Below are 26,549 nucleotides of genomic sequence, written 5' to 3'. Positions count from 1 at the left end.
ATTTACTAACTGCTCGAAAGTTGTGGCATAAATCTTACATTTGGTGGTGGGCTAATGTTTTTTTTAAAGAACTGTACCTGTCTACCTATCTATTTAATAATTTCCTCCCTTTTGTCCATTTTGGTGCATTTTTCAGAAAGAACATGACCTACAGGTTCTGGGCCTGGTCAAATCTGATGAGGGTTTCTACCAGTGTCTCGCAGAAAATGATGCAGGAAACATTCAATCCAGTGCTCAACTCATCATCTTGGATCACGGTATGCAACACACCACAAACACCCACTCATGTTCAAGGCAGATTAAATTAATCAAGATGGATGATAATCAACAATTGATGAAGCACATCAGTTAACTATATTATGATGCCTGATAGGACTGCATCTGATTGTTTTGCTCGGAAAACAGCACTGCAGGTTTTTTTGTTTTGTTTTGTTTTGTTTTTTTACACACCATTAAGTAATGCCTGGCTCAAACTACAAGATTTTAGCCCCGTTATTGGTCCGATTTGCTATTGCGGGTGATTGTACAGATCAGGCCCCAACATATTTTATCAGGAATGACAAAACTCCTTGTAGTATGAGATAAACTATGATCAACGTTTTGGCGTTGCAAAAGCCCTGCGATGCCAAAATGAAAAGTCTAGCTTTTTGATTTTTTGGGGGGGGGGGGATATGTTCCATGGAGTGTGATATATCAACGAGAACCCTGTGACATAGCATCTTAACGTCGACCAATAAGATTGCGTCTTGCAGCAGCGCCTCGCCTCCCTCAGTCGCCATTGTCAACTCTTATTTGCGTGCACCATGGCAAAGAGAAAGAGGAATGAGTGGAACAACATTGAAGAAAAGCTGGTGTACTTATGGCAGCAGCACCCCTGCACATTCAATGTCAGGTGTGATGATGATCTAACATTATGTTGCCTGCTTGCTCGCAGTATTAAAAGTATGTGAACATTACCTTGAGCTCTCCTTGAAAAATAAACAGCCCAAACAGTTCTCTCCAGATTTCCCAGGGACACCACCACATACGGTTTTCTTCTTTTTATTTATTTTTTTTAACGCAAAACATTGCCGCAATCAAAACTGACGCCTCTTCCTCCATGAGTGTTGTTGCCGCTATGGTAACGGTTACATCCGGTAGCGTTGACATGTTTTACGGTCCCGCTTCATTTGACAAGGTCAACCCAATAATAGTAAAGTATGGGATATGGTGATATCGTAATACGTGTCGTGTAGTGTCGCCAGTGTTCTGACCGAGACACGGCAGGATTTTATTACAGTATTCAGTCATAGTGCCATCGTGTCTCGTATTCTGATCCAGGCATAAAGCAAAAAAGCTCAAAAGTCTCATCAGTTAGCCTGTCCGCCATTTTTGTGCTCTATAGCAATTTCATTTTTTTATGTATAGTTGCACTTAATGCATCAAGCAGCACGGATGATTTTGATTTCATTTACGGTTGGCAGTTGTGCACATCTGTAGAGTGAGGATGTGTACTGAAAAATAAAAGAAGCCCCCCAAAAATCTAAATAAATCCAGTGAAATTCTTAAAGCTGATGTGACAAAGGAAACATGAAAACCAGAACTGAAGGATATGGAGTGTTGCAGAAATGTGCAAACTATTCCAAGCTTCTGGTTGCTGCCACTTGCACACGTGAAAACAATCTTTTACGTAGACATTTTCTTTGCTGGTAAGGTGATCGTGTCTGGAGGACTGCAGAGTAGCCTGTTGTACGCAGCCAAAATATGCTTAAATTCTTATTCTCTTACTGTGTAACCAGACACAGTCGCTCATAACACCAGACGTGCTGATAAATAGACTTATGGAAAATGTTTGAATATGTTGGTTTCGTGTTATTACCTCTGAACATTAGTAGAAATGTAGCAGATCATAAATTCATCCTCATTTAGAAGTGGATAACATTCCTGTTATAAGCTGCAGGGCCAGTTAAAATCTCCCCTCAAAAAGGAAAACAAACAGAATAGAGCATCCTATCTGTGATAAAACTTTAAAAAGCACAGTCAGACAATTGTGCGTAAAATGAGGAATGGGACAAGATTTTGTGTTGTTTATGAATGGTTAATACAAGAAAACAAGCTATGCTTGAGGAAAAAGCCTTGTCAGGCAGTCCGAAGTCAGCCCTGATTACACCAAGCAGTAAGTTTCCTAACATATTTTCGTTTGCAGTTTGTTTTTTCCATTGTAAACGGTCCCACTTTGTAGCACCCTTTGTTTGAGTACGGGTTGTTGTAATTCAGTACACTAATGTAGGGTGAAGGTAGACACCCTGTCTATTGATTGGTCAAGAGAGCATTGTCACTTGATGTTACAATTGAATCTAAATAGGAAACGAAGAATACAAAAAGCACCATTTCAAAAATGCTGCAGATTATGGTGATAAGAGGATAATTGTTTGCAGATTATCTCAGCACACAGCACTGCTCTGTGTCATTGCTAGTGTTGATATTTCTCATAAAGTACACACTGTTGCACTAATATGATTTCACGTCGCTCACGCAGCTGTCACTATCCAGCCTAAACGCCCTGCGGTGCCAGCACAAGCCTGATCAGAGCTTGTTTCATTTGTATTTATTGTTCTATTTGAAGCAAACTGAATTATACTGCTTAGTGGAATGTGGCTAAAGATCAAGCTGCCTTCACCCAACTGGCAAATCAAGGAGGGTGCATCTAAACACCCGCAGCAGAAAGTTGGCTAATATTCATTAGTGATCATTATCATTGTGTCTTCACTCTTCCAGCTTCAGTTTTTTGTATCCTCACTAGTGGGTGTTTGGAAAAGACAAAGGTTAGTTGTCGGCTGTATAAGCTCTTTATGTTCGCTGTTATTAATAAAATTATGTGTTGTTTGACACTATTGCCGTTAAACTTCTGCACTGGATGAAATGTATACCATTTCAACAAATTAAAAAATAATCACTTTTTCTCACGCAAGCAAATATGTAAAATTCAAAGACGCATTTATGGGCCAGGGTATCTAAAATAGAACTCAGATTGGGGTCTAAATGATCCTGAACATTCCACATATGCATTATGCTTCAACTAGTTGCAAACAGATGTAAATTGAAAGCCAAATACCAAAAGTGGACATTAAGGTTTCCTAATTATGTTGTTTTACAGAGGCCACTGAGGTTTCTTGTAAGGTAGTCATATTTAGACTTATTGCCTTGTGGAAGTGTTTGTCATGTGTTTTCAAAGGGAGCAAATATTTAGATGGCTTTCATATCATTGACATTTTAATACATGGAACCTCAGTCCTTATCTCAGTCCTACGACATTTTGAGGTTACGAACAGTATAAGCGTACAAATATGCCATCATGCGGCACAAAAAGGCACGCTTTTTTTCATTCGATTGTTTTAGATTTCAGGAGTGAAGTGTTTTTCATGCAAATATTTACTATAATAATGATCTGCCACTGTATTAGCATAGGTTTGTGGTAGCTTTATGTACAAATTAACGTTACAGTGCCACTGTAGGAATGGAACTCTGTTGTAAACTGAACCCCCCCCCCCCCCCCCCCCTTACTGTACAGTATATTATATAGTTATACAGTGCTTAGAACTGGATAAGCCCTAGACATATATCCTCAAAATTAAGGGGAAGGAAGATTACTCACCTGCTGCTATTTAAAGGCTTCACATCTTATTTCAACAGTGTCCCACAGTAGTTTGCAAACATTTTGGGCCACATCGTCTTGTAAAGTGTTTGTGCATGATACTCTGGCACTTTTCAATTACAGCTTGGCGAGGAAAGGGGTCATGTTTTGCAACTTTGAGGTTAGACAAAGCACTCATTAAAATGATTTCCACGGATGGTACAAAATCTAAGTTTGATCAGCTGGTATAGCATTTTACTGTATACCCATGTTTTGCAGTGCAGTTGCTTTAAGCTTAGTTCTTGGAAATCTAATGTAGAGACACACATTCAGCATTTGTGCTGGCCAAGTCATTGACAGAGGTAGGTAGTAACGCGCTACATTTACTCAAGTAACATTTATAATAAACTGTACTTGTCAGAGTACTTTAAATGCACCATACTTTTTACTTTTACTTTAGTATTTATGTGAAGAAGGATCGATGCTTATACTCCATTACAATGATCGACATGCCGTTCGCTACTTTTATTTATTCATTCTTGCGTGTGCACATCTATTATTAGACTCCATCTTCAACTTCTGCATAGGGTGCCCGTCGCGCCAATCAAACGAGATCACGCCTACTGTCATTTGGCTCCAATTCACCAATCAGACGACACACGGCAGTCTCATGACCGCGCACATAGCCTTCGCGGGCTAATCAAAATGACTCATTTTTCACCAATCAGACGACACAAGGTAGTCATATGACCGCGCCCATAGCCTTCGCGAGCCCCCAAATTAATCATTTGTGGAGGCGGGGGGAACAGCCCCGCAACTGTGTTTATTTTACAGACTCCAAAAATACAACAGCTTTGTCATGCAGCTCTTAAATTGTGAGTGCCCAAACTTGGATATTTCAGCCCACTTCAAACTTGAGAAAACACCTTGCGGTAAATTGCAGATGTTTCTATTTTTGTTTTGGCAGTGGATATGGCAAAATATGCACAATCCCTATGGTGTCGCACACACAATCACTCAGTCTGTTCAGCAAGCAGCTTCTTCATGAAGTCATTTAAATGAATAAAGCAAATCAAAGTACAATATTTGGCTACTCTACTGACCTCTGGGCATTGATAGATAATAAGAGTCATGCGCTGCATATGTATCGATAGTTTTAAACATACTTTGAAAGAAAGACCTCAAAATCTCTATTGGGTAATATATATTTTAATTTTGTCACAAAAGAAATGTGTAGGTGAAAGGTCCAATGTGAACGATACAAACATCTGCATTTACCATTATAAACAAAACAAGAGTGGAGGCCCTTAGATTGCTCTTTGCCCTCCTTTGTGAATTTTGTTTTGAAATACCCTTTCATTTATGGAAATATCCCATAAATATATCTGTGTAGGTGTGTCCCTCATTCCCACAGCTTCCATGTATTATATGTGGACGTTTTGCTTGCTTGTGAGCAAGGCAACTGTCACTCGCGAGCATGAAATTGTGTTTGGATATTTAAAGCTCTGAGCTTTAAAGCTATTTTAGCCACATCTGTTACAAGTACAGTATATTGCATTGAGATGAATGGAACCAAATATTTACATGCCATCCATGACACATGATACATTTAATATATATATATATATATATATATATATATATATATATATATATATATATATATATATATGCATTTAAAAAAAAATCTATTGCTACTTCTGTGCAGGCTTAGTTAAAAGATTCAAGATGGCGTCTGATTAAATGAAGATGGCCCACTGTTTGATCCCCATTCACCACATCTCTCGAAACTTCAGTTACTCATGCCTTAATGGTAGCATTAGTTAACTCGATACACTGTTAGACATGACAACAAACAGGAAAAAAAAGCTGTGCTTCCATCCCATCAGAGGTAGGAGACTCTCACAGAGCAATGGAGATTCCCCATTACTGCCACTCCCTGTGACTCCCTCCATTACTCTGTTTACAAAATACTGTATATTAGACGTGACGTGGTACCACTAGCATGAAAAACTGACTGAGAAATACTGCAAGCCATGTTTGAAAATACGGGTACTACAGCTTAAGTTAATGGATCACTGAGTGAAATACACCTACTTTTTTGGGTAGATAAATCTGTACTATTGTTAAAAAACACACACACAAATATTTAAACGTGCCGTTGTGCAAACAATAATTCCACATGGAGAATTTCTACTTGAAGGAAATGTGAATAGAGCAGCCTATATGCACTGTTAGCGCGCTAAACAAACACACAACTAAGTGTGTTTGTATGACCATTTATTTATTTAATTTCAAAATACTTTGCGGGATACTTTCACAATGCTTTTTACACATGGACAAAAAGAAAACACTCCCTGCTAACATGGATCTGCAATAATGACTGAAATGCCAGGCAACTAAATAGGTTGTGATGGAAGAAGAAATATTACCTGAATGCACAGCAACTGCTTGTCCTCCTGGTTTTCTGTCTTTTGAATACCCTTTATATTGGGACTCCACTGGACATTGTATTGGTGCAGTAAATGTACACTTTGCTATGGAAGCATTGTAAACATAAGTGCAACAACAACACCATGTTCCGCCATTGTTGTGTCGGTTGTAACTAGGGTTGAGCATCGAGAATCGAGAAACGATTGGAACCGGGACTAACATTACGGTCCTCCCGGAATCGTTCAAATAAAAAAATAAAAAAATCGGTTCCCGTTTTCGATGCCTAAAGTCCGCCGACCCCGAAGAAGAAAGTGGCGAAAACCAACAAAGAAGCGGCGAAAACCAAATGAAGAAGAACGCACACGAAGACATGCATGTGCCCAATGGCGGCGGCGAACAAAAGTGTTAACTATGTTCAAATAAATGACCAGTCACCTCAGTGCAACACTTGAATTAAGATTATATTGCCTCACAGTTCTATCCCCGGCCCCGCCTGTATGGAGTTTGCATGTTCTCCCCGTGCCTGCGTGGATTTTCTCCGGGCACTCCGGTTTCCTCACACATCCCAAAAACATGCATGGTAGGTTAATTGACAACTCTAAATTGCCCTTGGTGTTAATGTGAGTGCGAATGGTTGTTTGTTTGTATGTGCCCTGCGATTGGCTGGCAACCAGTTCAGGGTGTACCCCGCCTCCTGCCCGATGACAGCTGGGATAGGCTCCAGCATGCCCGCGCCCCTAGTGAGGAGAAGCGGCTCAGAAAATGGATGGATGGATGGGTATGGGGCGGAGGGGTGTTGTGACCAATGAACTGCAACATAGGAGTTCACTGCAGTGTTCACGTCTCCCTTAAAAAATTTAGAGGGGGTTCACTGTTGTGTAAATGCCTCTCTTAAAAATAGGTGGTTACGAGAACCTCAGTGCTGTTTTGACATTGTGATATTCTGCAAAAGAATGTGAGGAAGCATATATTGTAAGCTTATGTAAAATAAAATGTAATAACAAGCAAAACCGCACAGATTTCATAAAAAGAGCAGTAACATTTGTTTAAAAAGGCCCTAATACAGGAAGCAGATGGGCGAGCACTCCACTGCCTTTGCTCACCACCCTTATTCCCCGTTCAAATCAAGACTTGATAATGGGCTGTTCGAAGATCCTTTCCTCCAGCTTGACGAGCACTGAATAAAAGCTCAGGCCTCCTTTAGGAATACTGTGTACTCCATCATCTGCTAGCAGGGTCACTGCCGGCCCAGCAGGAAGCAAACGCGTAATGCTGTGAACGTGTGAAAATGCCGGCACAGCACAGCCCGGTCAAATGGCATCAAACGTGTAACTTCAACAGTAGACACCAGCGTCAATATGTGACGGTTAGAAACATGTTGGGCTCTGCTGGGACACATCGATATGCTCACATACAGTCATAGCTGTTACAGCTTTTAATGTCAAGTCCTTCGTAGTATGACTGTCATATTGTCAGCCACAACTTTAGGTACATTTATTATTAAAATGCAATGACAGGCTTTTTGCAATAACACTCATCTCTATTCTACTATTTCAGCAGGAAGGTATCAATATACCTTTGTGGGAATTATGTATGTGCCTACTGTCATTCATTGTAAAACTGGCAAGCTCCCAAGGTCAACTAATATAATGAGCATTCCCACAAGATACTCGACCGATCTTTGATCAGACCACTGTTAGCACTTTGTAGAGGTTAATAAGGTGCAACTGGTGAGTCAATCATTGCTTCAACCGTAACAAATTAATTATTAGTTCACTAAATGAATATGATAGTATTGTTTTTTACTAACATAATTATTTAACTCTTAGTTATGAAGGATACATTTTAGAAGTTAATCTTTTACGGTACTCTAAATTCAGACTCAAATACAGCAAAAATTCCATCTCTGTCATGCATACACATCATGTTTGTCATGCGTATATGTGTGTTGATCATAGAGCTCCCTGCTGAAATTGATTCTGAAGAGGAGAAATCATCTGCTACCAAATTGTTGTTTGTTTAGATGCTAAAGTCTGACTGGATTGTGCTGTCTTTCACAAATGCCACTCACACTGTGTATTGGTGCATTTAAATCATCTGTTTTCATAGTGAACTTTTCAAGGTGTTGTATTAATTCAAGCGTGGAGAAGAGCTTTGCTTTATTAATAAAGGGCCTGTCAGCTAAGTGCTAACTGAAAAGTTACGGGTGCCAATTTTGCTGTTGTTTTGCCCTGGAATGAGGGAAAGGGAGAAAAAAAGACTCAAATAGCCTTGGGTACCTGCGTCAGTGCTGTTGTTTGAATGTCAGTCTTGTTATAAACATCAGTTTATACCTGGCAGCACACACTTTCATGGGACCTATGATTTGTTTTGTGCCCCTTTCAACACATGCCCTTACCACTCTATAACCCTGTCCTCCAGCATTCAGTCGTCCAGGATGCCAAACTGATGTTTTTGGATGTGCTTAATCGTCTGGAATTAAAGTAGCTCACCGCTTTCCCTTCACACCCTTCCCTTAGCGGCAGGCAGATGACCCCTGCGAATGGGCCATCAAAGCTTTTATGTTTTCTGTTAGCACCCACCCTCTGTCTCCATTGTACCTCACAGTTTCCATAAGATAAAAGTAGAATAGGGAGGAACATCATCATGGGTATTGGACAACCCGCTGTCTGATGGTGGAGTGCGAGTGCCACTCAGTCGATCTCACCCAGAGTGTACGCAATATTGATGCAAGTCAGGTTAGCTTAAGTGATTTTTATCGTGAAGTACACACTGTTGCACTACTATGGCTGGGAAAACATTCAATTTTACCTTTTCAGCCCACTCGGGATTGTTCATACACACTTGCTGTACACTGTACTTTTTAATTTTACAGCTGGCACATGCCCTTTATCATACATCACTGTCTGTCGTATGACGTCTACTCACGTTCACACCTATGGACAATTTAGAGTCATCAATTAACCTACCACCCATGTTTTTGCAATGTGGGAAGAAACCGGCGTACGCGGAGAAAACCCACGCAGGCACGGGGAGAAACCCTACACAGGAGGAAATACGCACACAGCTGATTACCGAGATCAACGGGAAATGTATCGCAATTGCTAATCTCGATCATATACAGTGCATCCGGAAAGTATCTCAGCGCTTCACTTTTTTCACATTTTGTTACAGCCTCATTCAAAAATGGAATAAATTCATTTTTTTCCGTCAAATTTATAAATTTATAAATAAGAAATCACATGTACACAAAGCTTCCACTGATCATCCTTGAGAGGTTCCTACAGCTTAATTGGAATCCACCTGTGAGAAATTCATTTGATTGGAAATTATTTAGAAAGGCAGACACCTGTGTATTTAAGGTACCACAGGTCACAGTGCATGTCAGTGCACAAACCAACCATTAAGTCAAAGGAATTGTCTGTAAACCTCCAAGACAGGATTGTCTCGAGGAACAAATCTGGGGAAGGGTACAGAAAAATTTCTGGTCTCCATCATCCGTAAATGGCAGAAGTTCCGAACCACCAGGTCTCTTTCTAGAGCTGGCCGCTCGTCTTAACTGAGCAATTGGGGGAAAAGGGCCTGAGTCAGGGAGGTGACCAAGAACCCGATGGTCACTCTGTCAGAGCTCCAGCCGTCCTCTGTGGAGAGAGGAGAACCTTCCAGAAGGACAACCATCTCTGCAGCACTCCACCAATCAGGCCTGTATGGTAGAGTAGCCAGGCGGAAGCCACTCCTTTGTGAAAGGCACATGGGAGCCTGCCTGGAGTTTGCCAAAAAGGCACCTGAAGGAAGAAAATTATCTGGTCTGAGGAGACAAAGTTTGAACTCTTTGGCCTGAATGCCAGGCGTCATGTTTAGAAGAAACCAGGCACCGCTCATCACCTGACCAATACCATCCCTACAGTGAAGCATGATGGTTGCAACATCATGCTGTAGGGATGTTTTTCAGCAGTAGGAACTGGTGCATTCCTCTTTCCCTCAATCCTGACTAATGTACAGAGATATCCTGGATGAAAACCTGCTCCAGAGCGCTAAGGACCTCAGACTGGGGCGAAGGTTTACCTTCCAACAGGACAACGACTCTAAGCACACAGCCAAGATAACGAGGGAGTGGCTTCAGGACAACTCTGTGAATGTCCTTGACTGACCCAGCCAGAGCCCAGACTTGAATCCGATCGAACATCTCTGGAGAGAGCTGAAAATGCCTGTGCACTGACGCTTCCCATTCAACCTGATGGAGCGTTAGAGGTGCTGCAAAGAGGAATTGGCGAAACTGCACAAAGATAGGTGTGCCAACCTTCTGGCATCATATTAAGAAAGACTGGAGGCTGTAATTACTGCCATAGGTGCATCAACAAAGTATTGAAAAAAAAGGCTGTGAATACTTATGTACATATGATGTCTTTTTCACTTTGTCATTACAGGGTGCTGTGTGTAGAATTTTGAAGGAAAAATTAATTTATTCCATTTTGGGATGAGGCTGTAACAGGAAAAGGTGGAAAAAGTGAAACACTGTGAATACTTTCCGTATGCACTGTAATCGTATAAGTACTCTCATTTCCAGTGTATAAAGCGCACTCATGCATAATACGCACCTCCAAAGTTGACCTCAAAATCCTGGGAAACCCTTCTACCTATGTATAATGCATTTTTATAATGCATGATTTAGCTTCTACCCATATGATCAAAACAAAAAGTATTACAGTATGTATGTATATAAGTCAAACCATTATGATGATTATTAGTAGTATTAGGATATTTTAAAAGTGGATTTTAAACAGGGAAAACGACTTAATATAATGTATGCAAATAATGGAACAATTAAATATTTTTGTTTGTTGACAACCCAAGAATACCTCCCTATCCTAAAAATCCCAGCTCGGCATACTGTATCAAAACTGTGAACAGAAAGTTGCACAGGAACTAATAGAGGAAAAATACACATAGATAAAAACATACAGTAGCATCCTTGGTGGTAATGATATGTAAAAGGTTGCCTCATTAAGATCTTGTGCTGTTTCGCTGTAAAAGTCTAGTGTTATTTGTGTAGCTCCAAGGTAGTAAGACCATTGAGAGCAGAGAAGTGTGTTTCCAAGCATCTCGAGTAAGAGGCTCTGGAGATGTGCGGCATCATTGGATGTTTTGATGTGCTTGAAAGGTGAGCCCAAGGGGCCTTCCTTTTGTCTCGCAGTTAGCCTGTGACGTTTACATTGTTTACCATATCTATACATGTTTATTTACATGCCCCTAGAGGACCAGCCTGATATTGCAGATTTCTAGGAGGGATGTGTCTGCGTGTGACGTCTTTTGTTAAAGTGAGAGAACCAAGCAAAAACATATTGACTCCCCAGTCATCCATGGACCATGATTGTGCACATGGGAAGGTGAACTGTATTTATACATGCTTAATTATGAATGCATCATCCCTATTCAATTGCAGTCATCACTTTCATACCAAGCAATGTTTTTTACCCTCTATATTTGGTTCCTCCAGGGTTGTTTCAGTCTTTGTAGATACTAAATGGAATTCTACACATCCCCCTCTGTTGAGCTTTGTGGGATATTGGTTGTCACTTTTTATAGAAACCATATTACCATCGAGTAAATTCCAGGGGGCCTAATGCAAACAGATTTAACATCATGCTTTCCTTTGAATCATCTCTGTAGTTACATTGAAAAGGAGGCTCCAAATAAGAGGACTTGGCTGTCGGACTTCAGACAGACAAGTGTTCTTATTGCTGCTCGGAAATATATCATCATGGGAAATAAATGCAACCTCATGTGTTGATTGATCAACTCAGATCTCGATTAGTCCTCACCACAACAGAAAAACTTACTTAGGCAAACACATCTGTGACCCACATGGTCAGCATTTTTTTTATCTGTTTCTGTACTTTGTAGTAGCACTTCTGTACTGGCCTCTGACCATAAACCATGAGGTTTTAATTGTCTGTAGGAGCCACAGGATGGTGGCAAAGCACTACTTTTCTACTAGACATGGCAATGGCCTGTCTAAATGAAGCTTGGCCTGAGCGAGTGAATAATGAAAGCTAGCTAATAATAATTATTATTATTATCTCACAACTTTATAGGCAGACATTTAGAATTCCTTTGCCCTTTTTCATATTGCTGCCGTTTCTTTGACTTATTCAGTCTATTACTAGCGCCACTACATTACAAATCTTTGCGGGGGAAAAACTATTTGGTGAGGATCTTTATTGCTGCTATTTTCTTTGAGAGGTAGTAGACAAAATGTGCTTGAATAGGCATTTTTCAACCATTTTTTGCTTTGCCCTCTCTTTGTGGTCCCGTTTCTGTTGCTGGTTCTTTGTGCAGCTCAGTCGTCATGAATAGCCAGTTTTTCTAATTTAGCCAGCTGTGAAAGTGAGCTGTGGCGGAAAAGAGCCACAGTCGTCAAAGGTTACTCCCAGCCACCAATCATTTTCCACAACATTTACCTCAGAACCGTTAAAGCAATTACAGGGTAGTGTTTTTGCTTGCCTACTTTATTGTACTTTATTGTTACATGGAATCAAATTATCAGCACAGAAGGAATTATTATTGGACTTCATTGAAGCACAACCCATGTAACTATTTGGTGTGATTCAAATGTACTGTAGAGGTTAGTGCTACTTCTGTAAACCTGCAGTGTTTTTGACCACATTGTTTATTTCTTTTCCGTCACATGAAAGTACGTAAATGTTGAATTGACCATTAGCATCGAGCTGGAGCTGTTTCCATCAAAGTAACCATTATCGAAGACGATTATAAATGGCAGCTTATCCTGAGAAAAGACTTTCCTTTTGCAAGAACCTGGCATGGTCTGCTATATTTACCCTCATTGGTCTATCAGTAGTCCCAGTCCTGTGTGTGCTTCTGGCAGATATGAATGCCTTCTTTTAGTCTGAGCCTGACTCTTATCTGTGCACTCAGATCATTTGATGAAGTGCTTGGCTTATGTTAAGAGTCACGCCCAGGGACGCTTCCGGGCATTTGGGCCCTGTGAAAAAAATATGACTTTGGGCCCCACCATGTCATTGCTGCAAATTAAAAATACTATTTTCTAAGGCCACTGACGGTCAGGGACCCTTAGAATCTTCATCACTTTTCTCCCCTTATGGCACCCCTGGTCACACCACCCGAAGATAGCAGAAGCCAATAAGTGGAGTAGGCAACAGAGTTAAAAGTGGATGTAAAGATCCAAAATGGAGGCTGTCAGCTAAATGTTTTTTTGTTTTTATCACAGTATCTTTACTATGGTTTACAGCCAGGTGTCCCTTGCAGCTCTCAAAGTTATGACAATATATTTAACATAAACCTTTGGCAAACAGCTCATGGGAGCAGCTGTGGTCTAATGGTTTCTAACAATGCCACCTGTGATCAAAGGGGTCTAGGTTCGAAAAAGGCACCAATGGCTCCCCAAGTGCACCCTACTACTGCTCCTGTATGTGACTATTGTAATATTGATTGCTGAACAGACACTTCTCAGCTTATACTGCTACAGTTCCACAGTCATTTTTTCCTTCGTTTAATATTAAAACAAATACTTCACTGTGCATGTCTTTGGCCCAGCTGTATTATGTATTGGTGGCCCAGATATATTATGCAGATTTGAAGTAACCTTCCTCATTACAGCCTTAATGCCAGCTACTCATTACCTTTGGCACAAAGACTAATGATACAATTAATCAGCTATGAATAGAGCTTCTCAATGGCAGTAAGTGGCTGGCATCTCCTTACTGTAACAATCTCAAGCCTGCATGTACAAGACATTGATCAGAGAAACACCAGTTACTTGGCTACATGTCAGTTATTAGCGGATGATGTGAGAATGGAAGCATCATTAGTGTCTTAATCTATCACACAATGCTCTGCTGAGCCTGTTGGGTTTATTCATTTAAGAAATATTTTTGATGGAGAGAGAGAGTTCTTGTTGCTTTAAAGAGATGGAAAAGTGCCAAGTGCTCTGTATTATTGTCTGCTAATTTATCATGAAAAAGCACTTGTCCTATAGCATATGCTCTATATCGGATGCAATTTGTGTTTAGTTGTGTCACTTTATTAGACTTTGGGTCAAATGGTCCAATATCTGCATACGCGTCAAGGAATCTACACATTGACCTTGTGCCTATGTTTTGCTTTTAATTTTAAGTTAAGTGTTAAATGAGAACTGTCAGCAAGATATTCCTGTTAACTGGAAAAATAGGTTTTGTCTCAACAAAATAATTTGTTTTGTCTCAAAAAAAAAAAAAAAAAAGGTCAATTAATTCCTTTTCTAGAGTCCTCATTTTAATGTTCCAGGCACCTGTACATCCAAGTGCTTCAAAATCCTGCCTTCTGCCAAAGACAAATAATTAGTTTTGATACCGTTAGGAAGTTATTTAAATTCAGTTGTTTTTTATGGTTGTATTTTTCAGTGTTGAACAACTGTACTGCAACATATTTTATCTGACCTTATAGCTACATGAGATCTTGTTAGTTTGTAAATAGCTGTACTGAAAAAGAGGGTTAGTCACTGCGTGTGGGTGCATGTAGATTAGTATTTGTTACTCTGAAAGAGTATAGCAGCACATCTTTCACACAAATCCGAATGGACATTTAAATTGTAAACAAACCATTGAAAGCCAAATTAGTGGTTTTGTCTCGATGGAGTGACAAATAAACCAGCAGCCCTGTGCATTTCAACACATTTTGTCTAACAATAACACGAGCTATGCTTGACATGCTACTTTTCTCTATTTGTGTTTTGCGCCAATCACCTTCCCTGAACCGTACGCAAATGGAACTTTCCTGTGCACTGACATTACTTTCCATATGGTTTCGTCTCACCCACTCACCAAGCAAATGGAAAGCAGATCTCGCTGCATCGTGCCACAGATTTTCACTCCGCCCCCCTTTCCCCGATCAAATTAAATCACTTACATTTATGTGCCCAGGCTGCGGAATGAGATGGAAGGATAGTGTTTGAAAACATCATCTGGCATGTCTTGAGAGAGCTCATAGCCTTCAGAATGAACTTCTGTCTGAAGATGCAAATGGGGGTTTATCTTCACCTTGGCCAAAAAAGACAATCAATTTCAAAGTTATAAATGACAAACATTTCTTGACAAATAGGTAATGCGTAAATGTCATGTGCAATGTATTGTTGTTATAGAAAGCAGTGAAGATCTGCATGTGTAGTATCCCCCTGTATTGTGCTATTGTGTAAATGTAGTAAAACTGTTTAATTTCTGTTTCCTTGTGACACCAGACGTCTTTTTTGTTACGTTGTTGTTATTTTGTTTTTTCTTCTGTTTTTGTTTCTTTCTTTCGTTTCACCGTCATTTCCATTTCACCTCCTTTAACGCTCTCCTCAAAACTGTTCTCTTTTTCTGGGCAATATTTCTGGCATTTCCATCCCCCATGCTGCCTCTGTTACCCCTATATTCCCTCACCCTTTTCCCTCAACCCTCCCACCTCCTCTTCCCGACCCCAAGACGTAGCCCTCCCCCCTCTCCTACCCCCCTCACTGACTCCTAACACTACTGACCATGTAACGCCAGGCTTTGGGGGTGTAGCTGGTCCAGCAGGACCCACTCCCTCCGCCCCCCGCGACGTCGTGGCTTCGCTGGTTTCCACCCGCTTCATCAAGCTTACCTGGCGCCCGCCGGCTGAACCACACGGAGACGAGCTAACCTACTCTGTTTTCTACAGCCAGGAAGGCACAAGCAGGTAATACACAGTCTACATTGTAATTGTGCCGTGAGGGTGCTGCTCTGTGAGGGACCACTGTGAGTGCATTCCTAAGTCTCAGGGCATTCTTAAAGTAGCTCATTAAAGTAGTTGAAGCACTTTTGAAAGTGGTATGTATTTATTTATTAAAACGAATCATTTCCTCTCAAGGGTTTTCATTGAAATGAACAAATACTGGCACCTTAAACCCCATTCCCCCAGAAAATGCATAGTTACATAAAATTAAAAAGGAAATTTAAGTAGCTAAGAATAGTTTTGTATAGTCTAATGTGGAGTTTCTCCCTCTCGAAACAAGTGCTATACGTGCTGTTCCAAACTTATCAATGGTGAGGTTGTTTTTTTTTCTACCTCTATATCTGTTCTTGACTAAACATCATGAGTTTTGTCCATCCATCCATTTTCCGTACCACTTATCCTCACTAGGGTCGCAGGCGTGCTGGAGACTATCCCAACTAACTGCGGGCGAGAGGCAGGGTACACCCTCCTAAACTGGTCGCCAGCCAGTCGCAGGGCACATAGAAACAAACAGCTATTTGCACTCACATTCACGCCTTCAGGCAATTTAGTTTTTAATAAATCGACCATGGGTGTTTTTGGAACGTGAGAAAAAAAACCAACACAGGCACGGGGAGAACATGCAAACTCCACACAGGGAAACCGGATTTGAACCGGGGACCTCAGAGCTGTTAGGCAGACAAGCTAACCAGTCGGTGAGATTTATGCTCGAGAAAAACTTTGGATGTCAACAAAGAACTTACCTTCGCTGTTTCATCCCCTTCACACAAAATACACTGTGTGGACAAAATTGTTGAGATACCTAATAAATGTGCTAATCAATAAGGGTCCCTGGATTTTAAGTACCAAGACATTTGGACAATTCTTTGCTTACAACTTAGTAGGCACCATTTGGAGACGACATTTCTCTGTTCCACCGTGACTGTGGCCCACAGCGCACAAATGAAGGTCCATAAAGGCATCCTTGGATGACTTCGGTGTGAAAGAACTTGAGAATCCTGACTTCAAACACTCAAAAGTGACAGTATGAAAAGTACCACTGACACACTCCACTGTTTTGTGGGGCTGATGAGTCATTAAACACAAACTTTTACGTGGGAGAAGGAGGCTTTGTTGAGTAATTACCAGGAAGAGCACACAGAATTTTTGAATTCCATTTAAAAAATTTAACTTTCATAGATAATAGATTCAGGGCCCACAATTTAAACGATTTCCAGTATTTATTTGTTTATTTTTACATAATTTGGGCTTCCAGCTCATAAAACCCACAAAATCAGGAATTCAAAAAATTACGATACTGTGAAGAAATCACCATTTACTTCTTTTTGTAGAAAAAAAAAAAAAGAAAAATAAATTCGGGTCAAATTAAATCAATCGAAATATGGTGCTTTCAAAAAGATATGTTAATCTTCAATACTTGGTTAGGAATCCCTTTGCTTTAATCACTGCCTCGATGCGCCGTGGCATTGAGGCAATCAGCCTGTGTCATTGCCTGGGAGTTATGGAAGCCAAGATTTCCTTGATGCTCGCTGTCAGTTCTTCTTTGTTTTTGGGTCTGGTGCCCCTCATTTTCCTCTTGATAATACCCCATAGATTCTCAATGGGGGTTAGATCCGGCGAGTTGGCTGGCCAGTCAAGCATGGGCATCAAACCAGGTTTTGGTGCTTCTGGCGGTATGGGCAGGGGCCAGGTCCTGCTGCAAGATGAAATCTGCATCTCCATACAGATCCTCAGCAGAAGGAATCATGAAGTCCTCCAAAACATTCTGGTAGACTGTTGCGGTGACCTTGGATTTAAGAAAGCAGAGTTTACCAACACCTGCACTGGACATTGCACCCCAAATCATGACTGACTGTGGATATTTCGCACTGGACCTCAAGCAACTTGTGCTGTTCTTTACCCATCTTCCTCCAAACCCTTGGACCTTGATTCCCGAATGAAAGGGACACTTTATTTTCATCGGAAAAGAGGACCTTGGACCACTGGCCAACAGTCCAGTCCTTCTTCTCCTTGGCCCAGTTGAGGCGCTTCTTATGTTGGCTCAGGCTCAGAAGTGGCTTGACCCGAGGAACCCGACAGTTGTAGGCCATCTCCCGGATGCGTTTTGAATGTGGTGGCTTTTGAAGCTGTGACTCCCGCCTCATTCCATTCTTTCTGGATCGCTGCTAGATTTAAAAAAAAAAATCTTCTGTATATGATAATCCGCTGAAGCCCACGGTCATGTCTTTTGCTGGTGCAGCTTCTCCTGCCACATTTTGTCCTTCCACGAGACTTTCAATCGATATGCTTGGATTTTTTGAATTCCTGATTTTGTGGGTTTTATGTGCTGGAAGCCCAAATTATGTAAAAATAAACAAAGAAATACTTGAAAGTGTTTACATTGTGGGACCTGAATGTATAATCTATGAAAGTTTAACTTTTTGAATGGGATTATAGAAATGAATAAACTTTTCCATGATATTATAATTTTTTGGAAAGGGTCTGTATTTGGTAGGACGCCAGGTAATGCTTAGCTCAGCTTAGCATACAATGGAACAGAATGAGAGGATACTATATTGCACACAACTCACAGTCAGGGTTTCATGTGAATAAAGTGCAACATACTGTAAATATTAACCAACAGTTAATTAAGACACACATTCAATGAAGTACGGATAACATAAAGACGCTTGAAAGGTAATGATTAATGTCCTTAATCATTTTTTAAATTTTTTTACATTTATTTTATTTTTTATTTTTTTGTTCTGTTTGGCTGTTAGGTCAAGCAGAATGGAGGATCTGTTTCCCTTTTATGCCGGAACAGTTTTACTTTGTCACAGTGGAGTTTTTAAGCTGCCACTGTCGTTTCTTAGTAATATATTGGATATTTATTGAGAATCTGAGTCGATCAGTCGAATAGAACAACGTTTCTAGAGGGGAATGAGAAAAGAAGACAAAGCACTAATTGTAAACAAGATGAGAAAAGTCAATCATATATCGAGAACAATGAAACATTAGCAATGAGTGTTGTATGGGGCAGTAGTGCTACACCCTGTGAGGGAAGGACAGGACACGAGAGGACATAGGCGAGTCACCATCACACCACCAATACTCCCCGGGAGGTCACCCTGATGGTCCCCCCCCCCCCCCCTCCCCCACAGACGCCGGAACCACAAACACAGGGACAAGAAGAGAAGATCCCCACTCCGTGCATGTGTCCTTTCACCATGCAAATCGGTCTAAAATGTGACAAACTAAGAAGTAAGTAAGAAAATAAATAAATAACAATAAAAGGATAAAAATGAGAATTAAAAAAAAAAAAAAGTACATAAAAGAGAATGACAAGTAGAATAATAATAAAACAACAACAACCTCGACAACAAAGAATACAGAAGTCAAAAGTTTGTTTTTACACTTACAAAATCGTCTTGTTATTATCAGATGGCACAAAATCCAGGCAAAGGAATGAAGAGTCTAGATTTAGCATGTTGAGGAAGTTTGACCAGCTATCTACGTATATATGTAATAGATGTTTTCGTTCTGCTGATATTTTTCCGACAGTAATATAGTCTATGATGAGATTTAGCCAGTGATTGATGTTCATAGCTTGTTTGTTTTTCCAGTTTAATAGAATTGTTTTCTTAGCGGTAGCTAATGCGACGAGTAATGATTGTGAATATTTATTAGGGAGGTCGATTACGCTTAAAGAAAAATCACTTTTGAATGGCACAATGCAAGCTGCTCTCAAAATCAAAAGTACACAAGCAGCATTTTATTTTTCTTCACAAGAGTGTCATTTACAGTGTCTTTAAAGCGCATGAGGAGTGACTAACATTTGTGTCCTCCAAACACGTGGACATATTTAACGCCGTTAATGTTGCAAACGTGCTGTGGCTTGGACGGGGGAGACGGCAGGATAGGGGAGATTCACCAGGGCTCCTTCAACAACGCAGGGTGAACTGGCCTATACTGCAAAGGGAGTAGGACTAATAATTTGTGGATCACTGACATAGAGGACAATCACAATATAATATTTAAATTTTGAGTTGATTTTTGTGGTAAAAAAAAAAAAAAAAATCACAAAATGAGTTCTTGCACTTCATGTTGGTTTGCTGTTAAGCAGTTTTGTGCCATCTTGGAAAGTTTTTTTTTTTTTTTTTGTGAGAGCCATTTGCACTGGAAAAAAAAATCACTGGTTATTTTGTTGTTTGCTTCAAACCCTTTGTTATTGAAGAGTGGATCTTTTATACATGCATTTGTGCAAGAAATATATTAAGATTATGTGATGTCCATTGCTTCAATAAAAAACAGATTATAGAATATTTTGACCATATTTAAAATGGCATTTTTGTCATACATCTGGTTAAGAAGTGCATGGTCTGTTGGCCCCCTGGTCGCACTGAGTGAATGCTTGACTTGCGGTCATTTTGATGCTCCCACTGATCCTTGTGTGAATGTGAGGTTACTCGTACTTATGATGAGAAAAAATATATATATTATTGCAAATAGAAACCATCACATTTACAAATGCAACGTTAGGCTAATGCGTGTGTGTGTGTGTGTGTGCGCGCGTGTGTTTGTTTGTGTCCACATCAGGGAGCGAGTCGTAAATACAAGCCGACCAGGGGAGTTGCAGGTCACAATCCAGAACCTGATGCCAGACACCAAATATCGCTTTCGCGTTGTGGCCCACAACGTCAACGGCCAAGGAGAAAGCTCTGCCGGAGTAAAGGTGGCCACCCAGGCTGAAGGTGAAGCAAACACACACCCACCTACATGTGCACACCACCACACAGGCGTGTGGTTGTCTGTGTGCTCAGTAAACAGGATGCGTAAACGAAAAGACAAACTGCAGCTAGTTTGTTGGAAACCTGCTTGCACTAGCTCACTGAGGAAAACAGGATACACTCAAAAGAAGCACACAAATGCGCAAATAAACCCTCACCCGTGCAAATACTCACTGCCGTACACAAACACTCACTTCAAACAGGTTCCCACCGCTGAACACACTTGCACATAGCGAAGTCTTTTTAAGCTCGACCACCCAACAACGCGCCAGAGATTTGCCAAATTCTCGCCTTGTGAGCTTCGCCTTGTTCACCCCGAAGTATTTTTAAGTCTTTTTGTGTTTGTGTTGTTTGCTTTAAACCAAACTTACATATGCAAGTAAAATGTTGTGTTCACAAGTACGACCCCCCTCCCCCCTCCAAAAAAAAAAATCTGCTTTCGAGACCCTCATTAAAATGCTTTGACTGGAGGAGATTTATGAATCGTAGAGGAAAGACAGGATTTAAAGGTGCTTTCTCCTCTCTTTGTGTGCAAAGGTGTCAGCCCCTTACACAAGTGTGCACACTCATCAGAATCAGAATCAGAATCATCTTTATTTGCCAAGTATGTCCAAAACACATAAGGAATTTGTCTCCGGTAGTTGGAGCCGCTCTAGTACAACAGACAGTCAATTTACAGAACACTTTGGGGACATCAAGACATTGACAAAAAACAATTGTAGAAACAAAGACAATACTAGAGAGCGCGTTACCGAGGCGACCACACTGGTAGGCGCCATCTTGGATAAGATGTATAAAAGAGCTATGAATGGAATTTCCTTCCACACTGCCTCTTCTGATGTCTTCTCTTAGCTTCTGGTAACATTTCACTCGCTGTCACTTTCTCAGGGAGTCACTGTCCTTCTACCTGTGTCCTTGTTTAGAGGGCAAACAGATGAATCAGCACACTTTTAGTGCCAGTAGGGGACTCACTGTCCAATGGGGTATAGGAAGCAATGGGGGGGGATAGTGTCCAGGTTTACCAGATTTACCTGGACACTATAGTTCTGTCTCATGTGGACTCATACGTTCCAAATAGAGCTTAAACGTTTGATCTGGGTGCGTACAGCATACTGTAGCTCTTCAGAGACTAGCTTATCATGACAGGTAGGCGCTTTCAGACTATATGCACACTGATAAATGGCAGCCTTTCTTACTTGTCAGGAATATCTGCAACAGAGCTCACGATATAGAGTATGGAGACGTGCGTTGGCGTGTAGAGCTTCAAAGCCTAGTCATACTGTATTTCCAATCCAAAGTACTACTAAGCACAAATGGAGCCTACAGATAAGATAATGTTTGCAATATTTCCTATGTTGTCACTGTTGCCGTCTCAAAATTAGACCACAAACAGTACAGAATATAATTTTCTATATTCACACATGGGAGTTTAATGCCCTGTGTTTGACTGAGGATCAGTTGAGAGTGTGCCTTGCCTATTACCCTAGGCCAGCTGGGATGAACTCCCTCTTTTCCTGTGACCCTGAACAGGATTAATGCTCTAGAAAATGGATGGATGGTGGTTATGTTAATTTGCCCTGCAGTGAAAGCTGAAGTACTGTACTCTGAAAACTGCAGTAGGTTATTGTGGGAATCTCAACTTTAGCTAAACATTTGCTCTTTTAATATTTACAGACAGGGTCACGTAACTCTTGGAGTGGGCAATTTGTCTTTTCTGAAAATTTACACCATCTCATACATCGGAAGATCAAGTCTTTAAAACCCTGTTCTCATCTGTCATATTCTTCTCAGTTCAAGTGCCCGGCCCGGCCCCGAATCTGCAGGCGACATCGAATACACCGACCTCTGTCACTCTGAGTTGGGACAAGCCCCTCACGGGCAATGGAGAGGTCCTCAGCTACAAGTTGTACTACACTGATAAAAGCTTTGGCAATGAACAGGTTAGTTACAGAAACTGGGATGAGCTTTCCTGACAGAGATGACAATTGATTTCGTTTGAAGACACAATACATCGGGGTCCTTAGTTTACAAAGCAGTTTTGTTCCTCTGGCGACGACCTAACCCGAATTTGTTTGTAGGAACACGTTGTATGATTTCCCCACGCTATAGTAGTAGTACAGTCATAATTATGAAAAACAATGTATGAAAAGCACTTCCTGGCCATAAATATTAAACAGTTAAATGAAAAACCAAGTAAGTACGTCGGTAACTGAGCATGTCTTGACATATTCTTATGTCACGGTTCTGTACGTACCTCAGTTTTGGGGTCACAGTTGGGTACGAGTTCGCTGTAACCGGAAAAAAACAACAAAAAATCCCAAAGGCATAATTCTAGGTTTCTTTTCATTTTTGCAGACAGTATAGTTTAAGTTGTAGTAATAGAACATAGTCTTTGTGCACCACATAAAAGTAAGCCTACTTATATGTATTTATTAACATATATTACTTATATAACAAACTGTACAATGTGATATAGGTATATATTTACATAAAACATTTCATTACATCATAACATATGCTGAATAATAGGTTCATAACAGGCTAAAAACAGCTGCAGCGATCATGTAGAACATCCTCACTTAACTTTTTAAGTGATGATATTGGAATAAATGAGGTGATTCAAGCTTTTCAAGTTTTTCTAAAAAAATAAAATGTGTTTGTCTACATTGACATACAATAGTCACTACTACAGGCACCTGATGTTGAGAAAACCCTGTCCTGATTGAGGGGGCAGATACAGCCAGGCAAAATAACAATTAGGTTTTACACGATCAGGATTTCTGAGGCCGATCAGTGAGTTTAAAAAAAAAACGATCACCGATCCGATCAAAAGATGGAGCAATATGTCTATTTAAATGACTTATTCATTTACTCTATATACTTGTTTACTGAATACTGAGTATCTTCAAAAGTAGTCTCTACCATTTTAGACAAAAGGTAAAACATCAGTGACCTCTAGGGGGTATTCAAGGATTGGCCACTCTCATAAGGTTACTTGAGACAGAAATAGTGGGTGCAAACTTACTGTAATTAAATTACTTTATTCTAATTAAATTACCTTACATTAACAAATACTGTTAATGACATGCCAACTCTTAACTTTCTCACTGTCCCGGCTATATGGACGGGTGTTGCTGTTGTTTGTGTTAGCGTCCGTTCGGTCGTTAGCGTTTATTGGCTGGCAGGTATTTACAGTAATACGTCACAAGGCATGTGACAAGGCTAAAAATGAAGTAGCGTTTGGATTCAACCATACACGGCGGCGGCGCAGAGTAAATGTCTTTTGCGGAGCCGATCAATGACGTCATTGATCAGATCCGCGAATTATGACAATAAAGCAGATCAGTCGATCTGCATAAAATGCTAATTATCGGCCGATACCGATCAAGCCGATCAGATCGGTGTGAAGTCTAAAAACAAGGTTAAATAAATACATAAATGTAACTTGCCAACATGGCTTGATTTGGATAAACAGACCTATTAGCTTTTCACCTGCAAGAGGTTTAGACTTGACTGAAATGTACTCCTGTGCCCCTGCACAGGGCAGATACCACTGAGAGCTTTAAGTGCACCCAGGATAGGACATTTTAACGAGGATCAAGCACTTGAATGCTGAGTCCTTTTATATTTCATATAAGCGTGCAGCTGTTGAAAGGTAAATAGCTACGGTAATGTCTTTGGCGCGCTCTGATTTCAGATCTAGATCTTTAAAACAATGATGAAGGACAAGTTGTTGGACTCACATTTTATTTTTTCTTGGCTCGGTGACCGGCATATTTGGATGATGTCTTCTAATATGCAGTATAATGTTCGATGTGCGTCCATGGATATACCGCAAAGCTGTCGAACAAGGCCAGCACACGGTCCTCTTAAAATCAACCACTTCCACGTCTTCGCTGTTGTACTTTCCCACACAGCTGAGTTGAAAGAAGCTGGTGGGTCCTCTAGCTGCTGTCTGATTGGTGAACTCGCTGTGACGGCTAATTTTCTTGGTTTGTATAATGGCGGTTGGCAAACAGTTTAAGGTGCATTACTGCCACCTGGTTTGGAGTGAAGATACTGCAATGAGGCATATTTGTCATATGACTGCACTCACCAAACCGTGATGTCCGTGCCATAACGTTTCGAGACGAATACAAATACCGTTATACCCCTAGTGCTGTTAGGTAACCTCATATGTCGGGACCATCGAAAGATGAGGCCCCTCTTGAAGCACTGACTTTTAATGGTGGTTTTTAAGAAACATTTTGAAGGTGTTGAAATCAAATTACAACCATATAAAAGAGTGACCGGGAGGTTTATTGAAAACTGTGCAACAAAACACATGCACAAGTTAATCTATATTTTAGGAAATGATCAGACACCATTTAGTAATCATCTTATAAATATTATTATTATTAAAGCCCAGGGTTATTGTTGTATTGTCAAAAGCCCAGTACAGTAAAAGCTGGCATCTTTTTTTTCTGTTTTCTGCAGGTAACTCTGTGTCAGTGGAGCACAATTCAAAGGGTTAGATATTTAGTCAGGCCCAGCAGTTGCCACACGCAAGCCAGTGAGGCATTAAAAAGCCTTTAATATGGTAATGGATGAAACGTCATCCAGCGCATTGAGTAATGATGCCTCTGCTCCCTGGAGGAGAGAACTTGAGATGAGCTGGTAGAAACTAAGAAGCAGAGAAGGCGGCAAACAAATAACCTCGAACACTGTATCTGCAAAAGAAAATTGCGATATACTGTATTCTATAATGCATCTTCAAGTATAAAGTTGCTAAAGACAATAATGTGACCCAAATTAAGAAGTTAGAATGAGATTTCGATGGAAGCATTGTTAGGTTTGACAAACTAAGAACTGAATGCAAATTGGCTTTGAGTGATTTGAGACAAGCTGATTGGCCTAGTTTGTGAAGCATAAATTGAGAGGAACAATTCATGCTACAGTTTTATAGTCTGAGTTTAGGTAAGACAGATAAGATAATGCTTTATTCCTCCCGATATCGGGAAACCTCAGTGTTGCAGCCGTGACAATATGAAGGTTACAATAAGATAAAAAGTAGTCTAGGCCTTAAAAAAAAAATGATAAAGAAAGCAATGATATAGTGCAAATAAAATGATTACACCTATGCTCGTTAATCAGGAATGCTCATTCAATGTATATTGATTTTTTATTTATTTTCTTCTCAATACAATGCAAATATAAATGTATGTCTCTCGCCCTTGCAACACACACTTTTAAAGAGACTACTCACATACTTCTGTCTATCATCTAGGACGTTGACGTAGATGGTCTGTCATACACCATGACAGGGCTGAAGAAGAACACGCAGTACAGTTTCCGTGTGGTGGCCAACAATAAGCACGGTCCAGGTGTCTCCACTGATGACATTATGGTCCGCACGCTGTCTGACGGTCAGTGGACACAAATTTGTACTGGGAGCTCATTTATAGTAGTTACCGCATTTAATAAAACAAGCAACATGTTAGAGACAGCTATCATTTTGATGCAGTGCTGCTCTACATCAAAACAAAGTACAACCACAATCATAAGCGTACTGGTTAATTCCGACTTCACTGACATAGGAAAGCAAAACTAAGAATTATTATCTTCATAAAGGCAGCCACTGTGTTGCAGCCCTTGTATTTACTGTATTTTGTGTCACTTTTCTTTGATGTTTACATAGTTATCTTTTTCCTCACAGTGCCAAGTGCTCCTCCTCAAAATTTCACTCTGGAGGTCCAGAACTCAAAGGTAAGCCACAGTTTAAAATGTTTTTAAGTTAGTTTTTTTCCCTCCCCCTGAGCATAAGATGCACGTTTTGTGCAAAATAGATTCTCCGCCAACACTCATAGAACCAGTGCTGTATGTGTGTGCATGCATGTTTGATTAGATGCATGACACAGCCCGCAGCCCCAGCTGGCTAAGAGGGTGTGTGAACCCTGATCGATCGTCTCATCAGTAGCTGGCTTGGCTGTCAGAAGTTTTTTTTTTTC

At 40.5% G+C, this 26,549-nt stretch overlaps 1 protein-coding gene across 10 annotated transcripts in view; it reads left to right on the top strand.

Annotated features, from left to right (window-relative positions):
• Window positions 1-26,549, top strand: part of neo1a (neogenin 1a) — a 209,475-nt gene that overhangs the window by 147,389 nt on the left and 35,537 nt on the right. For 8 of the 10 annotated variants that reach the window (XM_061670365.1, XM_061670358.1, XM_061670357.1 and 5 more), the window contains exons 7-12: window positions 137-257; window positions 15,526-15,760; window positions 20,372-20,526; window positions 22,354-22,502; window positions 25,829-25,967; window positions 26,258-26,307. In XM_061670365.1, coding sequence (XP_061526349.1) covers window positions 137-257; window positions 15,526-15,760; window positions 20,372-20,526; window positions 22,354-22,502; window positions 25,829-25,967; window positions 26,258-26,307 — 849 coding nt within the window. The remainder of the gene's footprint in view (window positions 1-136; window positions 258-15,525; window positions 15,761-20,371; window positions 20,527-22,353; window positions 22,503-25,828; window positions 25,968-26,257; window positions 26,308-26,549) is intronic. The other 2 variants (XM_061670361.1, XM_061670360.1) reach the window with 2 other exon arrangements.

The sequence above is a fragment of the Phycodurus eques genome, chromosome 2 (assembly GCF_024500275.1).
Source record: "Phycodurus eques isolate BA_2022a chromosome 2, UOR_Pequ_1.1, whole genome shotgun sequence".
Classification (NCBI taxonomy): domain Eukaryota; kingdom Metazoa; phylum Chordata; class Actinopteri; order Syngnathiformes; family Syngnathidae; genus Phycodurus; species Phycodurus eques.
This window is presented reverse-complemented; position numbering and strand designations above follow the sequence as displayed.